The sequence below is a fragment of the Rhinoraja longicauda genome, unplaced genomic scaffold, assembly GCF_053455715.1.
Source record: "Rhinoraja longicauda isolate Sanriku21f unplaced genomic scaffold, sRhiLon1.1 Scf000451, whole genome shotgun sequence".
In the NCBI taxonomy this organism is placed as follows: domain Eukaryota; kingdom Metazoa; phylum Chordata; class Chondrichthyes; order Rajiformes; family Arhynchobatidae; genus Rhinoraja; species Rhinoraja longicauda.
In genome coordinates, this window is record NW_027601668.1 from 63,716 (window position 1) to 80,616 (window position 16,901).

Genomic DNA, 16,901 nt, shown 5'->3' on the forward strand with positions numbered 1-16,901 from the left:
CAAACAACATAGACTGGGTCGGATTCGGGTTTCTGGTGCTGTGAGGCAGCAGCTGTGCTACTCTGTAGCACATAGGACTTTCTGGGATACAGCACTTAAAGTATATGATGTTTTTAAATTTGGAATGATAGACTCGAGGGTTTAATTAATGAATATCTATGATCGTCAATAAATGAATTCTTTAGTGCAAGAAAATATGTTTTTGTCCCATAACTCTTTTGTTCTTATTTTAATAGGTGTCAAGGTGAAATCTGCAAGAACACAAACTATTCCCTCTGCACTCAAAGCAGACATTAGCCTTCCAGTAGGGCAGCAGCACCTTTCCACTCCACATTTTCAGAACAACCAATACCTTTTTAGTCCATCTCATCAGATAACATCTACATCTGTCATTTCAGGCCCAGTTGAAGGGTATCTTGTCCCAATGGCTGTAGCCCTAGGTATGTTCAAAATTAAACAATGACCTTTTCGAGATAAACCTATTCGAAAATGTAAAAAATCTAGATTATCATTATCTCTATTCTTACTGAAAGTGCCTGGCTGTGTATATATGACCCCCAGATATATTGCAAAGAGAAAAATGAAGATAAATTATAAAATGCCATATTGAATCTCAGAGAGGAAAGTACTAGACTATCGGTGAATAAGTTAGGAGTTAGAAAATGGATTAATTATGCGGGTTTTGGTTCCTTGCTTCAGCTTAATTTGGGACCAGGACTGTTAATGTGAATCTCATTAATAATTAAAAGAGGAGCAACGGGGGGGAGGGGGGGGATAATTTGGAACAAGAAATAGTAAATTAATTAGACTGATTCAAAGTTTACATCAGGGACAGAATGTGCTGAACAGGCCAAAACCAGATAAAAGGGGATTCAGGAATTAATTGAAAGCAGCACAGAGGAGAGGAGGAGATTTAAGAAATGGGTTTCTACTGGTCAGTGACTTCAGATTTCCATTTATTGAAGTTTCTTACTCTAAATGTTAACCTTACTATGGCAAAATTATTTTCAAAAAATCAGATCGACCAATATCAATGCAGAATTCTTCAACATTTTTTCAGAACTCATTGTGACAATTATCTTACAATGAAGACTGGAAACAGTAGCAATACAGTCATGGATTTGGTCCTGTTAAAATCATTACTTTCTCATATGCATTTTCAACTAAAATTACTTGCTCAAATGTGGATAAACATCTGTTTCATAATTGTCTCAACTTTCTGATTGTGCAGTGCAGATGCTACTAACTTGCCGAAAGTTCTGTTGAAAAACAAAATTTACATTGTTGAATTTGCTAAACCTGATAGTGACAAAATTCAAAAGTAGTTTCTAGCTGTGGGAAACAACCCGTGTGTGAATTTGTTAGACTGTGTATCTTCTTTACAAAAATAATATGGAACTGCAGTATGTGTTAGAAAACCCTGTCAAGGTAGTGCCCTCATTAAATGTATGAGTAAAGTGTTGCTCGTTCCAGCTAATGCTGTGCCATTGAAGGTCATTCAGCTACCCTGCTGCTGAGCTTCATTGAAGAGGCATTGAACTTTAGTCTTAAGCATTAATAAAGAGGCTCCCTGTATGTACACATGAAATTCATAAAGGGTATTGGTAGCAAATGGAGCTTTAAAAGAAAAATATATCAGCGGAGGCACGCTAAAATGTCATAAAAGCAAAATTTTGAACAAGAAATCTTTGCATTTTTAATTTCTCTTGTACTGAAAGATTTTGTGCCGATAAGTGTCTTTAAATTTGAATGAACTATTACAGGAATGATTATATAATCTTTGGAAAAGCAACTTTTTTTTTTCTATGTTTAAGGTCATTTTGCAGAAGAGGTAATTGTTGGAAGATTCATACAGTGAATTCACTTTGATCCTCCAAATAACTCAGATTCAAGAACATGCCAGACTTGTATTTTGACAATACAAAATTTACAATATACAGTAATAGAGGATTTTCCAAAGCAGATTTTTTATTAGATGTGCTTCTATTTAGAGCATTCATAAATAAGGGTAGCACAGTAGCTCAGTTGGTAGAGCCTCTGACTCACGGGCCAAAGACCCAGGTTTGATCCTGACCTTGGATGCTGTCTATGTGGAGTTTGCATGTTCTTCCAGGTTTCCTCCTGGAAACGGTGCTCCGATTTCCTAACGCATCTCAAAGACATGTGAGTTTGTAGGTTAATTGGCCTCTGTAAATTTCCATTACTGTGTATGGAGTGGATGAGAAAGAGGGATAACATAGAGCAAGTGTGAACAGGTAATTGATGGTCGGCATGGACAGTGAGCTGACGGGCTTGTTGCTATGCTGTATCTTTCAATCAACAAATTAATCAATCAATAAATTCAGAAAAATGAATTGGCTTGAGCAAAAGGATTATCCTTTATAAAATAATTCTTCATGATATTTGAAGAAAGCAGGACGAGTAGAGAGGGAATAACAAATGAAACAGCCCCTAAAGAGAGTCCAAAACTCATGCAGGCTAAAACCTGCAATAAAAAATTTAGATAATAAGGGGGAAGAAAAGCAATTACAATTTGCAAAAATAAAACATTATATTCATACTTTACCTTTTCAATTGATAAATTAGCATGATATTGTACCTATTTATCACATTTGAAAACAGGCCCTTCAGCCCATCATGTTCATGCCAACCATCAAATCCCATTTACCAGCCCATGGTCCATAGCCTTCTAATCATTAGTCATTTAGATGATCATCAAAATACTTCTTAAACGGTGTGAGGGTATCTGCCTCCATCACCCACTCAGGATAGGTGTTGCAGATTCTGAATTTCTTAAAAATCTAGGTAGAGTAGTTTACAAGTCAATAGTGTGAGCATTAAATTCTCCAATTCTAGGTAACATCCTCCCCTATTTTCTCCCCCCTCTCTTCCCTGTGCCACAGTTCGCACCCAATTCTCTGACTATCCTGCCCCACCTTTCCCCTTTCATTTTTAATTCCACTTCTTTCCTATCTGACACTCTTTTGTCTGTATGCATTTCTAACCTTTGTCCACCCATTTCCCAATCAAACACCCTCTGATCTGTATCTAACTAACACTTGCCAGGCTTTGTCCCACCCCATCTCTTCTTCAGCTTTCTCCCTCGCATTTCAGTCAGGACTGAAGAAGGGTTCTACTGGAAATGTCACCTATCCATGTCCTCCAGAGATGCTGTGAGATCTGCTGAGTTACTCCAGTACTTTTTTTTAGGTGTGGTATTAAACAGCTACCATGTCATTATTACCCATTATTCACTCAGCATTACAATTACCCTGTATTTGAGGGTAAATATGCAAATATTTACAGCCTTCATCACTGGCAATTAGAACATATTTGTTTTGTTCATTTGGATTGAATTTCCAGTTTCATCAATAAGCTGTGAATCAACTCATTCAATTGAGGTCAATTGAAATGAAGTTATTTCATTTATAATCTCATTTACCAATGTTAAGTCTATTTTATCGTCACTTTGTCAATTACATATGGAAAGTAATGCTCTGATTAGAACCGCTGGTGCTCAATCATTTGAGTGGTTATGAGGCTCAGGTTCGGCAAGCACATTTCAACCACAGACTTTTGAGTAACAGATGATTCCACATCAACCATTGAGCCTCATCATTGGACTCCATATGAAGTCCAGCAGCAGGTCTCAATTTTGCTGGGATTCCAAGCTTTATGCTGGGGAATTTATTCTCAGATCCTGTGCCAGTACTTTGATTGAGCTCTGGTACTTCAGGATGTTTTTATGTACATTGTCTGAGGTCTTGTTCTCTTGCTTCACAGCCCATTCTAGATGGTGTAGAATGACAACAACATTTTATGACATTTTGAGTTATGACTGATGATTATCTTCTTCCTACTTGACCTCAGCGCCGCCTTTGACACCATAAATCACTCCATTCTCCTCACCCGACTTGAAACCTCCTTTAACATCACTGGCACAGCCCTGGTTCAAATCTTACCAAATCTTACCTCTCCATTAACAACTGTAAATCCCCCACCACTCCCCTCCCCCAAGGTGTCCCCCAAGGCTCAGTCCTTGGCCCCCTCCTCTTCATCCTCTACCTGTTCCCCCTTGGTCAATTAATCCGCCGTCATGGTCTCAACTTCCACTGCTTCGCCGATGATATCCAGCTCCTCATCTCCACCAAGTCAATCTCCACCACCACACACTCTACACTGACAAACTGCATCACTGAAATAAAATCTTGGCTTCAATCAAATTTCCTCAAACTCAACTGCAACAAATCTGAAATCATCATCATTGGTCCAAAAACGCTCACCAAATCCACCCAAAACTTCATCCTCAATATTGATGGTCTCCCAGTATCCACCTCCCCTCACATCCGGAATCTTGGAATCATCTTTGATCAAACCCTCTCCTTCGACAAACACATCAAACACATCACAAAGACAGCCTTCTTCCACCTTAAAAACATTGCCCGTCTCCGTCCATCCCTCTCTTCCACAGCTGCAGAAACCCTCATCCACGCCTTCATCACCTCCCGTCTGGACTACTGCAACAGCCTCTATGGCGCACCCTCAAAAATCATCAGTAAACTTCAATACATTCAAAACTCCGCTGCCCGTCTACTCACCCACACCCCGATCCGTGACCATATCACCCCCGTCCTTTACAAGCTCCACTGGCTCCCCATCCCCCAGAGAATCCAGTACAAAATCCTCCTCATGACCTACAAAGCCCTCCATAACCTGGCCCCATCCTACCTGACTGACCTCCTCCACAGGCACACTCCCACCTGCATCCTCCGCTCTGCTGCTGCCAATCTCCTATCCCCCCCCCAGCCGGACCAAACTCAGATCCTGGGGGGACAGGGCTTTCTCCATCGCTGCTCCCACCCTATGGAACTCACTACCCCAAACCGTCAGAGACTCCTCCTCACTCACCACATTCAAAACATCACTGAAGTCTCACCTGTTCAGTACTGCCTTCAACCACTGAAGGTCACCTCACCCTCTGTCTCCTTTCTCTGTTCGTTTACTTATTTATCTATTTATTCACTTCCCTATGTTCTTTAAATCCCTGTAAAGCGTCTTTGAGTGTATGAAAAGCGCCATATAAATGTAATGCATTATTATTATTATTATTATTATCTCTCTAGTTAACATGTAGCTAATAATAATCAACTCGTGCTGTTGCGGTCATGACGTTTTTTTAGCCAAACCATGAAATCTTTCTTGGTCTCTGGTTAACCAGGATGTCGTTTTTCTTTCTTCCCCAAATAAAAATATTTTCCACAGTATAAATGTGACATTTAGCAAATATTGAGACTGCTTTTCTATATCTGGAGTTACTCTTACATTTGTGCAGAGGTGTCCTGTATTCATTTGGTTTAAATTGTAACATTGAACCTGTTCTAATCTGAGAAAGGCTGCACAACACCAAAATCTGCCCGATAAACTCTCCAAGCACTGTCTCAAATTGCCTACTGTACAGCACAGTTTAAATCGTGACAAATGCCTCATTCTTGGTGTACCAATAATCTAACTGGGAGTAAATATTTTCTTTTACTCATTTTACCCATTAGCTTTTCTAATCCAGTTAGCACAGATTTGTTTTTGTCAAAAAAAGACACAAAGTGCTGAAGTAACTCAGTGGGTAAGGCAGCATCTCGGGAAAACATATATATATGACGTTTTTGGGTTGGTTTCCTTCTTCACACTCCAAACTGTTAACTGTTTTCTCGTCAAAGCTCTCTTTCACATGTACACACTGTTACCACTAGCAGTGTTGCAGTGCTAATTTTTTAGGCGCCGGAGCTGTCACTGGTGCCGGAGCGGCCGCTGAAATTCCCCGCTGTTTATTTTGGCTTTTTTTTACAGAGGTGCTGGAGCGGGGCTCCGGTGAGCTCCGGCAGCACTGCACCCCTGACCACTAGTGTTCCTCCAAAGGACCTCCTCTCCTTCTGTTTCTTATCAAGGTATTGTCCCTTAGCAATGTCCCTATTATCCACCACTGGTGACTCACCCTACTCTCCAAATTGTCCAGGTGATTGTCTGTCAGGCCATTTCCAAGTTAGCAAACTATCCTTTTTGATTCTAATTACAAAATCCATTCCATTGTTACTGATTTAATTCCTCTCCCTGGGAGCGGCCTGAAGCTGAAACAAACTATTGGCAACTTTGGTGTCATATTTCACTCCAAAGTGAACCAAAATACCACATCTCACCATACTGAGACTGCCCATTCCCCATGTTTGTTGCATTGTTTGATTCGACTCAACTGCTGCTGAGTCTTCTTTCCATGCCTTTGTCTCCCAGAGTTGACCACTCATGTTCTACTCTCTGTAACCAGAGCCAGATGGTTACAATCCTGCTGCCCACATTCCTTATATTTACAATATCTTACAATTCTGTAAATGTCTGAGCTATTTGCACTCTCTGAATCTGTCCACTTGATCATCCCAGAATTTATTTTCTCCAGTACTGGCAGCCCGCTGTTCAGCTGCAAAAGATCCCAATTTCCCCATTTACATCACTGAGGTTCACATCTCTTTTTTGACCTTTATGTAGCTCCTGGAAATGTCCTCTTTAGCCCAGCTTTTGATAATTTGCATTATTATCTACTTTTGCAGTGTGACTGCAGATTTTCTTCATTTAAAAAGTATGTGAAGTGCCCGGGGATTTTTCATTGTGACTTAATGGCTCAAGATATTTAGTGATTGTTACTGATTTTCCTTTCATAACTAAATTTCCTTCTGTCTTTCTAGGCATGCCGCGGATGGACAATGGTGTTCCACAACCCGCAGACTTGATTATCAGCAGGTCACATCCTACCACAGTAACAACCTCAGTTCCTTCATCTCCTCAGAAGTCACAGCCAAAGGTGAAAAAACCCAATGTAGCCGTCATGCACATGAATTCTGAGAAGAAGGAACCAGCTAAGCTAACTGTACAGGTAAGATGCATTTTGTACTATGCAGCTACCATGCTTTACAGCAGTGAAGACAGCAAACCTTGTGTGGAGGAGAAACCTATGAGTACAGATTTCCCAAATGAACGTTTGAATGTTGTGAAATGTGAGGTCACGAGGAGAATGTTGAAAATTGTGGGATGCGAGGAGAGCTGATCAGGTATGTATGGACACCAACTTATTGGACGTGAATCAAACACCCTGCTGTTCATGACCCACAACCTTTCAGCCCATTGCCTCTGATTTAATCCTTCCTTGTTCCCTTTACCAGTGGAAATAGGCGAGAAAGCATCAGGATTGATATATTGAAAAATATTTAATTTTCCAGCTTCTTCCAGCTCAACCATCCTTCTGGATTAAAATTCACCCCATGATGTCAGTTGGATTGAAAATAATAATAACATTTCATGTATTCTGACTTTAGTTGAATTGAATGCTTTCTTTTTGGTAGCACTGCCCAGTAACTTCATTCTAAATCAGTGAAGCTAGACAGACATAAATCAAACAGAATTATTCATTTGTATTGTGCCTAATGTGCTGACGTGAATCGATTCTTAATTCCATCAATTTTTAGTCAAATATGTATGAGTGATAATAATGTCCATAAAACTATTTAATTTTTGAAGTAAAATAAGGGATTTGGGGGGAAATCCAAATGTAAAGATCGTGTGGGCCCTAATTGTGCTCAACCCAGCTTATTCTCTCCACTCGTTCCTTGTGCATTTATTGCCTCACAGAAGGACCAACACAAAGGAGACTGCAAGAGGTGGTGTGACTCAGGATGTGCACTTCAAAACATCTAAAGTACTAAAAATGTTCAGAAACATAACATAAAACAAAATCGAACATATCACTTACCTGCACAATTTTCCAATCATGGTTAGCAAACCCATTCCAATGTGCTACACTTGCCAGCTATGACTGGCGTAAAACTATAGATTGGATGCAAACAGCATCAATATGCTTGTGTTCTGCTCCTAGGCCTGACACTGAGTCCAGGAAGAGAATGGGAGGTCAGAAATGTCAGCATCTGCTTCCAGCTCATCTCCGATTGCCATGTGCAGGGGTGAAAGTCAGGCAAACCAATCCATAGGGAAGTAATTACCAGTGCAGGGAACCACCAGCAAAAGATAATTACTTTTAAGCCCATTAACTTTCATACCTTTTGCTGTCTAGTCTTCTAGAGATGCCAACCTTTTCAAGCCATATATAAAATATGATGCTGCAGTTTCGCTGTTTGGTCAGAGAATAATAGAACTAAACCGATGTTTATTCTTTATATGTTTTTAAAAAATTGACAGTTAAGAATTATTTTTAAATGTTTTGTGTTTTCTGCATAAACATTGAGTGGAATTAAATGACAGGTAGCATTTTATGAGGCTTCTCTTAGTGCCAAACTCTCAACAGTTGCTGAAACCAACTAAATTCCTTTCATTCCTGCCTGTGAAGAAATGCCCTATTTTTGGGGGGATAACTTGACAATTAAAATTCTCAGAATATTGCTCCCTGCAGTGGGAGCACCTTGGCATCTATTAGTCTTCTGTGCTGGTCTATTGCCTGTACTTTAATGGAGTAGCTCAAATCAAACCATTATGGCGAGTCTGGAGGCTCGTTCTTTGTTAAAGAAGTTTATTGCGACAGCAACATTCGATTACAAAGTATAACGAACGAGATTACAAACAACCATTAATTCTAACTGTTCACTTCGAAGAACTCTCCTAATTGACTAGTTTTGGGCGCCAAAACCACACGTGACGTCGCTGTCCAATCAGCGGGCTCAACTCCCTGGACCAATCCATACGGTCGCACTCACACGTGACCTTGCTGGCCAATCTGAGGGTTCGACTCCTAGGACTAATCTCTATGGTCGCTACATGACCCCCCCCCCCAGAACCCGAGGTACGGAACCTAGCAGGGAGCCGGATTTCACGACCAGAACGAGTAAGGAGAGGGGCTGCCGGAACCACAGGAGCAGGGGGTCCCGGATCGGGTGGAACCGCAGGAGGACGGCCCCGCCGAGGCGGTTGGCCAACCAGGACAGGGCTGTCCGGATCCAAGTGCGCAGGTTTGAGCCTGGACACCGAGACGAGCTCACTCCTGCCGCCCACATCCAAGGTGAAGGTGACCGTCCCTTTACGCAACACGCGGAACGGGCCTTCATAGACCGTCTGCAACGGGGAACGATGGGCATCCCTACGCAGAAACACAAACTCACAGTCCTTCAAGGCAGGCGGTTCATGTACCATGAAACACCCATGACGCGAAGTAGGAACCGGAGCCAGGGAACCCACTCGCGCCCGGAGTGATGCCAAAACCGACGGAACCGAGGGCTGCTGACCAGAGGACTCCGGCAGGAAATCCCCGGGCACTCGAAGCGGCGAGCCATATACCAGTTCCGCGGACGAAGCACCGAGATCCTGCTTAGGAGCAGTCCGGATGCCCAAAAGGACCCAGGGAAGTTGGTCTACCCAGTCCGGGCCTTCCAGCCGTGCACTGAGGGCCGCCTTAAGTTGCCGGTGAAACCTCTCCACGAGCCCATTAGCCTGTGGGTGGTACGCCGTGGTGTGCTGCATCCGGGAGCCGTACAGCTCCGCCAGCGTGGCCCAAAGGGCAGAGGTGAACTGGGATCCCCTGTCTGTGGTAATGACGGACGGAATACCGAAACGGGCCACCCAATAGACAACGGGAAAGCCTCCGGCCACCGGGTGAATCGGTCAACCACCGTGAGCAGATGAGTGTAGCCCCGGGAGGAAGGTAAAGGCCCAACTAAATCAACATGAATATGAAAAAAACGGTCCGCCAGAACCGCGAACTCTTGCACCGGGGGTTGAACATGGCGGTGAACTTTAGCGGTCTGGCAGGGAACGCAGGAACGTGCCCAAGCGGCTACCTACTTTCGCAGGCCATGCCACACGAACCGAGCGGCCACTAAGGCAGAGGTGGAGCGTATGGACGGGTGCGCCAGCCCGTGAATGGCATCAAACACCCGGCGCTGGAGGGAGGCCGGCACCACCGGCCTGGGGCGGGGAAGGGAAACATCACACCAGACTTTTGTACCCGGAGGCCCGCAGGCCACCTGGGCCAACTTTAACCCCGAAGTGGCGGACTGGTATGCCGAGGCGGTGTCTGCCAGGAGCTGTGCGTCCGCAAGCTCCTGGAGATCCACCTCGCAGCCCACCGCTGAAATGGGGGAAACGGCTGGCCGTGACAGGGCGTCAGCAACGGCATTAAGCTTACCCGCGACATGACGGACATCGGTGGTAAACTCTGAGACGGCAGTCAGGTGCCGCTGCTGGCGGGCCGACCATGTGTCGGACAATTTGGAAAAAGCAAAAGTCAACGGTTTGTGGTCCATAAAGGCCACAAACGGGCGGCCTTCTAGGAAATACCTAAAGTGGCGGACAGCTAAATAGAGAGCCAGAAGCTCTCGGTCAAAGGCGCTATACTTCAGCTCAGCCGAACTCAGCTGTCGGCTGAAAAACGCCAAGAGCTGCCAAAGGCCACCCACCTGCCGTTCCAAAACCCCTCCCACCGCCACGTCCGACGCATCGACTGTCAGGGCCGTGGGGGCGAAGGCGCTCGGGTGGACGAGCATGGTGGCGTCTGCCAGAGCCGCTTTAGCTGCCTCAAAGGCCGTCTCAGCGGCCGCGGACCATTCTAACTCCACAGGTTTGCCCGCGAGACACTGGAAGAGCGGACGCATGACCCGTGCTGCTGCCGGGACGAACCTATGGTAGAAGTTCACCATGCCCACGAACTCCTGCAACCCCTTCACTATGGTGGGCCGCGGGAAGGCACGGATAGCCTCCACCTTCTCGGGCAAAGGGGTGGCGCCGGTGGGGGTGATTCGGTGTCCTAAGAAATCAAGAGAATGGAGGCCAAATTGACACGGAAGGTTGCTTGATGAGCCCGTGATCTTGGAGCCGCTGGAACACGGTCCGCAAATGGTCCAGGTGTTCCTGCTCCGAGCGGCTGGCGACCAGGATATCATCTAAATAAATGAAAACAAAAGACAAATCTCGACCAACAAGGTCCATGAGTCGCTGAAAAGCCTGTGCCGCGTTCTTTAAACCGAAAGACATACGCAACCATTCGAACAACCCGAACGGAGTGATCGTGGCAGTCTTTGGTATGTCCTCCGGGCGCACAGGGATCTGGTGGTAGCCCCGCACCAAATAGATTTTGGAGAAAACCACGGCACCTTCCAGCCGAGAAGTCTTGGAGTTGCGGTATGGGGTAGTGGTCTGCCGTGGTGACGGCATTGAGGCGCCGGTAATCGCCGCATGGTCTTTGGAGATGCTTTGGAGACCATATGCAACGGAGAGGCCCACGGGCTGTCGGACTGACGGACAATGCCCATTTCTTCCATCTTCTGGAATTCTGCCCACGCCACCACCAGTTTGTCGGGCGGTAACCTCCTGGCCCGAGCGAAGACGGGGGGTCCCTCGGTGCGGATATGGTGGACCACGCCGTGCCAGGCAGAAGGGACGTTGAACCGCTGAACGAGCAGCTCCGGAAACTCCGCCAAGACCGCAGCATACGGGTCGGGGGCCGCGACGACGGCCTGGACAGTCGGGCTGGGCGGGGTGGCGCCCGGTGGAGGGTCAAAGGCTGTTACCGCGGACATCGGGAACTAGTGAAAAGGCCCAGAGGAAATCTGCGCCCAGGATCGCCTGACCGACTTCCGCGATGATGAATGGCCATTCGTACGTGCGGGTGCCGAAAGCCAGGGACATTGTCCGCGTACCGTACGTGCGGATGGGGCTGCCATTAACCGCGATGAGGGTAGGCCCTTTCTTACTCGATCGGGTTTCGATGTCGGTCGGCGGCACGATGCTGACTATGGCTCCCGTGTCAACCAAAAATTCCGTGTCCGTGAATCGATCTCGGACGTAGAGGCGTCGGTTCTGGCCAATCGCGACCGCCTCTATGTACGATCGGCCGAGGCATTTCCCGAGAAGGTGCAAGGTGAGCGGCAGTTGCGGGCTTCTCCACCCCATCGTAGATGGTAATGACACCAGCCGCGCTTGTGCAGATCCTTTTGGCGGGCTTTTGGAGAAATGGCGGGAGACGCGGCGCCATCTTGATGCCGCTGCGGGCTGCCCGCTGATGCCGAGACCTTGTTGATCGAACTGTTTCTTTTTGATTTGGATGCCATGAGTGCATCAGCTTTCTCCGCATATGCCACGGGGTCCTTAAAAGAACAATCCGTGAGCATGAGCTTGACATCTTCGGGAAGCTGCTCTCAGAATGCCTGCTCGTACATGAGGCAATCCGTGTGTTCACCTGCTGGCGTCAACATTTCAGCCATGAGGACGGACGGCAGCCGATCTCCGAGAGCCGGTAGGTGCATAAGCCTCTTAGCTCGGTCATGCCTACTGAATCCGAAGGTTCGTAACAAGAGTACCTTCAGTGCCTTGTACTTGTCGTCTGCAGGAGGGGCGATGATGAACCGCATCACCCGCGCGGACGTCTCCGGCGGTAGAACACTGACGAGGTAATAGTACTTTGTCTCGTCCGTTGAGATGTTTCTTAGGTGAAACTGAACTTCGGCATGGACAAACCAAGATTGCGGTTGATGTGCCCAAAACGGCGGAAGGTGAACGCTGACCGCGTTTAGCTGCGGTGTGCCGGGCGTAGGAACCGAAGACGAGGTGTCTTGTTCACCCATGGTAGGTGATCGGCTGGATCACGTTGGGGTCACCAATATGGCGAGTCTGGAGGCTCGTTCTTTGTTAAAGAAGTTTATTGCGACAGCAACATTCGATTACAAAGTATAACAAACAAGATTACAGACAACCATTAATTCTAACTGTTCACTTCGAAGAACTCTCCTAACTGACTGGTTTTGGGCGCCAAAACCACACGTGACGTCGCTGTCCAATCAGCGGGCTCAACTCCTTGGACCAATCCCTACGGTCGCACTCACACGTGACCTTGCTGGCCAATCTGAGGGTTCGACTCCTAGGACTAATCTCTATGGTCGCTACACCATCCCATTTGCTCCTCAGAGTTATCTGTTGAGATCCGGCCTGTCTTACTGGCTGTCAGGTAGCACAGTGCAGAGGCTTCCTCCCTTGACATTTGGCATTTAAAACCATTGAAATGGAATTAAATAATTAATAAAGTACCATTTTTTAAAGATTAACATTTTGTAAAATTAATTCAAACATATTAAAGCAAAATAGTTTATTTTGAAAAAAAAGTACCTTCTCCTTTGACTCCTAATTTCAGGCCGAGAAACCTCACTGAAGTCATCTGGACCGCACTTCCTGTGCTAAGTCTGACACAAACCTGCACATCTGCACATTTTCTGACCTTGCAGGACTGCTGCAGAGCGGTCTGCAAGGCGAGAGGGAACAAGTCCTCAGGCAATGTACATAAAAATATTCTGAAGTACCAGAGATTAATCAAATTTTTGGCACAGGATTTGAGAATAAATTCCCCTGCAAAAGCTGGGAAATCCTGGCAACATTGAGACCTGGTGCTGGACTTCATATGGAGTCCAGTGATAGGGTTCAACAGTTGATGTGGTGCCATTTGTTACTCAAACTTCCATGCTTGAAAAAGATCTTGTCAAATCTGGGCCTCATTTCCACTCATTCAGAGCATTATCTTCCTTAGTACTTGACCAAGGGACAATCACATTGATTGATCATAAATTAAATAACTGCATTTTTAAAAATAAAGGGGCAAATATTAAATAAACTCAAAAGGATGAAATGTGTGAAATGCATTTTAAAAGGATCAAAGAAACTAATGGCAGTTGATCATTATATACCAATGAAATAATTCAACAGAGAAATGTGTAGCACTAGAAAATAATTCACTGGAGAAAGGTGTTGCACCAGAAAATAATTCACCAGAGAAAGGTGTAGCACCAGAAAAGAATTCACCAGAGAAAGGTGTAGCACCAAAAAAGAATTCACCAGAGAAAGGTGTAGCACCAGAAAAGAATTCACCAGAGAAAGGTGTAGCACCAAAAAATAATTCACCACAGAAAGGTGTAGTACCAGAAAATAATTCACCAGAGAAAGGCGTGACATAAGATGACTGATGGACAGCGAATGTTCTATTTATATTTGAAGTGTGTAGAACATGCCCAGGAAATTGTTGAACTTTTAGTTTTACACAGCAACTGGATAGGTGAGAAAATCATTATTGTTGGAGAAAATGTAACAAACCTTTGCAACACTGGAACAGAAAATATAATCACCAACAAATCAAGAAGAGATTTCAGATTGATGAACATGTGATTGATGCGATCATTATAAATTAAGGGGGAAATGGGTTATTTTTATGTTTCAGAGTTCAGAATAAAAATATAGAAAAAACAAAAACCATGCAAAATTCTTAACATTTTCTTTGTGTCAAGTGTTATACCCAGTGTGTTAGCTTCTGTCTTTACACAAAACACTTGCCACTGATGTGGCCCTCTTGAGGTGATAACCCTTCCCGTGTTAAGGAGTGTTCCCTCCAAACTCAGTGCCTCAGTGTCCATCAGCAGAAAGACCCTAGACTGTGATCCTCCCAAATTGGGGGTTTGCTTCAGCTGCACCAAGCTTCAGTAAGTAACTCAGCAGGTACTCCTCAGTCTGGAACTGTGGGGCAAATAGCCAACCATGCAAAAATCGCTTGGTGCTGTTATACATTGGTGATTTTAGGTATTTCTACAGATCAATAGCAACTCTGGAACTTTCACTCTGATAAATTACAATTAATAAACTTTAAATCGAATTTGACAAGAAACAAAAACAAAGGTAAATGACAAAACAAATAATATTGGTTTATTTTGACATAAAAAATAATTTTTCACGATGACAGAATTTTCAGCAACTCTTACAACTTAGCATATCCATTTTCAAGAATCTTTTTTTTGCAAAATGATCCATTGTCTTATTCTCAATGTATCTTTTCTTCATATAACGGGTAATGAAAATTTATCTACAGGTATTGCCGAATATGGATATTGATAGTCTTCCTAGCATCAGTCCGGCAGCAAGTCGAAGGTCAGCTAGCCCTGAGCTGCAGCAGGTGATACAACAGTTTGCACCAGCTCTGAAACAGGTACTTTTGATGTTATTGCCTTTAAATTTTTTTCTTTTTTGAAGGTACAGTCCATTTATAGAACATGGAACAGTACAGCACAGGAACAGGCCCTTCAGCCCACAATGTACTGAACATGATGCCAAGTTGAGCTAATCGCTGCCTGCATGCAACCCTTATCCTTCCATTCCATGTATTTCCATGTGCCCATCTAAAACCCTGTTAAATGCCACTATCATATCTGTGTCCACCTCCACCCCTGGCAGCGCGTTCCAGGCACCCACAACCCTATGTGGGAAAAAAAAACTTTTTCCCCTCTCACAAAGCTATCCCCTCCAATCTTTGACATTTTCAAAAGGTTCTGTCTGTCTACCCTACCGATGCCTCTCATAATTTTATATACCTATCAGGTCTCCATCCTCTGGCATTGCAGAGAAAACAATCCATTTTGTCCAACCTTACCTTGTGCTAATACCCCCTGATCCAGGCAGCATCCTGCACCTTCTTGAAAGCCTCCAAATCCTTCATGTAATGGGACGACCAGAACTGCACAATACTCCAAATAAGGCCTAACTGAAGTCTTTTTGAGCTGCCTCATGACTTACTGACTCATAATATAGTAAGTTTCCTTTTTTCTTCGAAATATTTCCTGAAATGAATATTTGGAAGACATTCCACTTAAGAGTAGACATAATTAATAACATATGGAAGCTGCCTTTTATCTGGGGCGCTAAGCCCAAGCAAAAAGAGCTGATGTCAGACTTCATTGGCACTGAATATAAAAAAAGCTGTTGAAATTTGTTATAGCATTTTGATGAATAACATTTCTGTGGTCGGCTGGCCAAAACTGCGAAACCTGTTCAAGAGAATTCTAAAGTTTTGTTTGCCTGCTTTTGCTCGGACATATAAAGTTTTTCTATCGACATAGAAAGTTTTGTTTGCCTAATGTAGAGATCAGCTACTATTGCTCGGGAACATACCCACAGATCAAATCTTGTGAGTTTGGATAAAAGAACAAAAGCTCAGGACCATCTACCCACTGTACAAACAGTGGTTAAACTACTTAAAATTACAAGAATATAAGAACATATCATTCTCTTTTGGACCCTGGAGGGGGTAGTGATATTTAAATCAATGGGATGAATCTTCCAGCAACAGCTCATGCACCAGGCTGTTACTAATAATGCCCTAGAGACCTCCAGACCTTCTTGGCTCTCGTATTAAAAACTGCTGATGCTGGAAATCTTAAATGAACGGCAGAAACATTGGAGTTATTCAACAGGTCAGGTTGCATGAGTGGATAGAGGAACAAATGTTTAATGGTCATTCAATAATGTTCAAATTAAAGATCATCAATTTGAAATATTAACTTGATTTAACATTCGTTAACTTGCTACTTATTAAAAGTTAAAACGTTAACTTGGTTTCTCTCTCCCCAAACAAGACTGTTGAATGTCTCTAGCCTTTCTGGGGTTTATTTAAGATTTCCAGCATCAATAATTATTCTACTTTTCAATGGCTCTGGTGTTACAAAATACCAAGAATTATAGAATAAAGCACTTGAACAGGCCCTTTGGCCCATAATGTTTGTGCCGAACATAATGCTTATATCAAACATAATGCCAAGATAAACTAGTCTCTTCTACCCACATGTGATCCGTATCCCTCCATTCCTGCATATCAATATGCCTATCTTAATATCTCTTAAACACCTCGATTGTATTTGCCTCCACTACCATCCCTTGCAGCACGTTCCAGGCACACCACTCTCTACGTAAACAAAAATTGTCCTGGACATCTCGTCAAGCCCCTCTCAGCTTGAAGCTATGCCCTCTAGGATTTGATATTTCCATCCTGTGAAAAAAGACTGACTGTCTAACCCATCCCTATGGCTCCCATAATGTTAAAAAAATTATATCAG

At 44.2% G+C, this 16,901-nt stretch overlaps 1 protein-coding gene across 1 annotated transcript in view; it reads left to right on the forward strand.

The window, feature by feature from the left end:
* The window catches only part of LOC144590991 (TALPID3 protein-like), a gene marked incomplete at both ends in the record, with an annotated part of 74,924 nt that extends 59,923 nt beyond the window's left edge, over positions 1-15,001 (forward strand). Inside the window, 3 exons of the mRNA XM_078395340.1 lie at positions 237-440; positions 6,732-6,919; positions 14,885-15,001. Of these exons, the coding sequence (XP_078251466.1) occupies positions 237-440; positions 6,732-6,919; positions 14,885-15,001 (509 nt within the window). The remainder of the gene's footprint in view (positions 1-236; positions 441-6,731; positions 6,920-14,884) is intronic.
* Between the last annotated feature and the right edge of the window lie 1,900 nt (positions 15,002-16,901).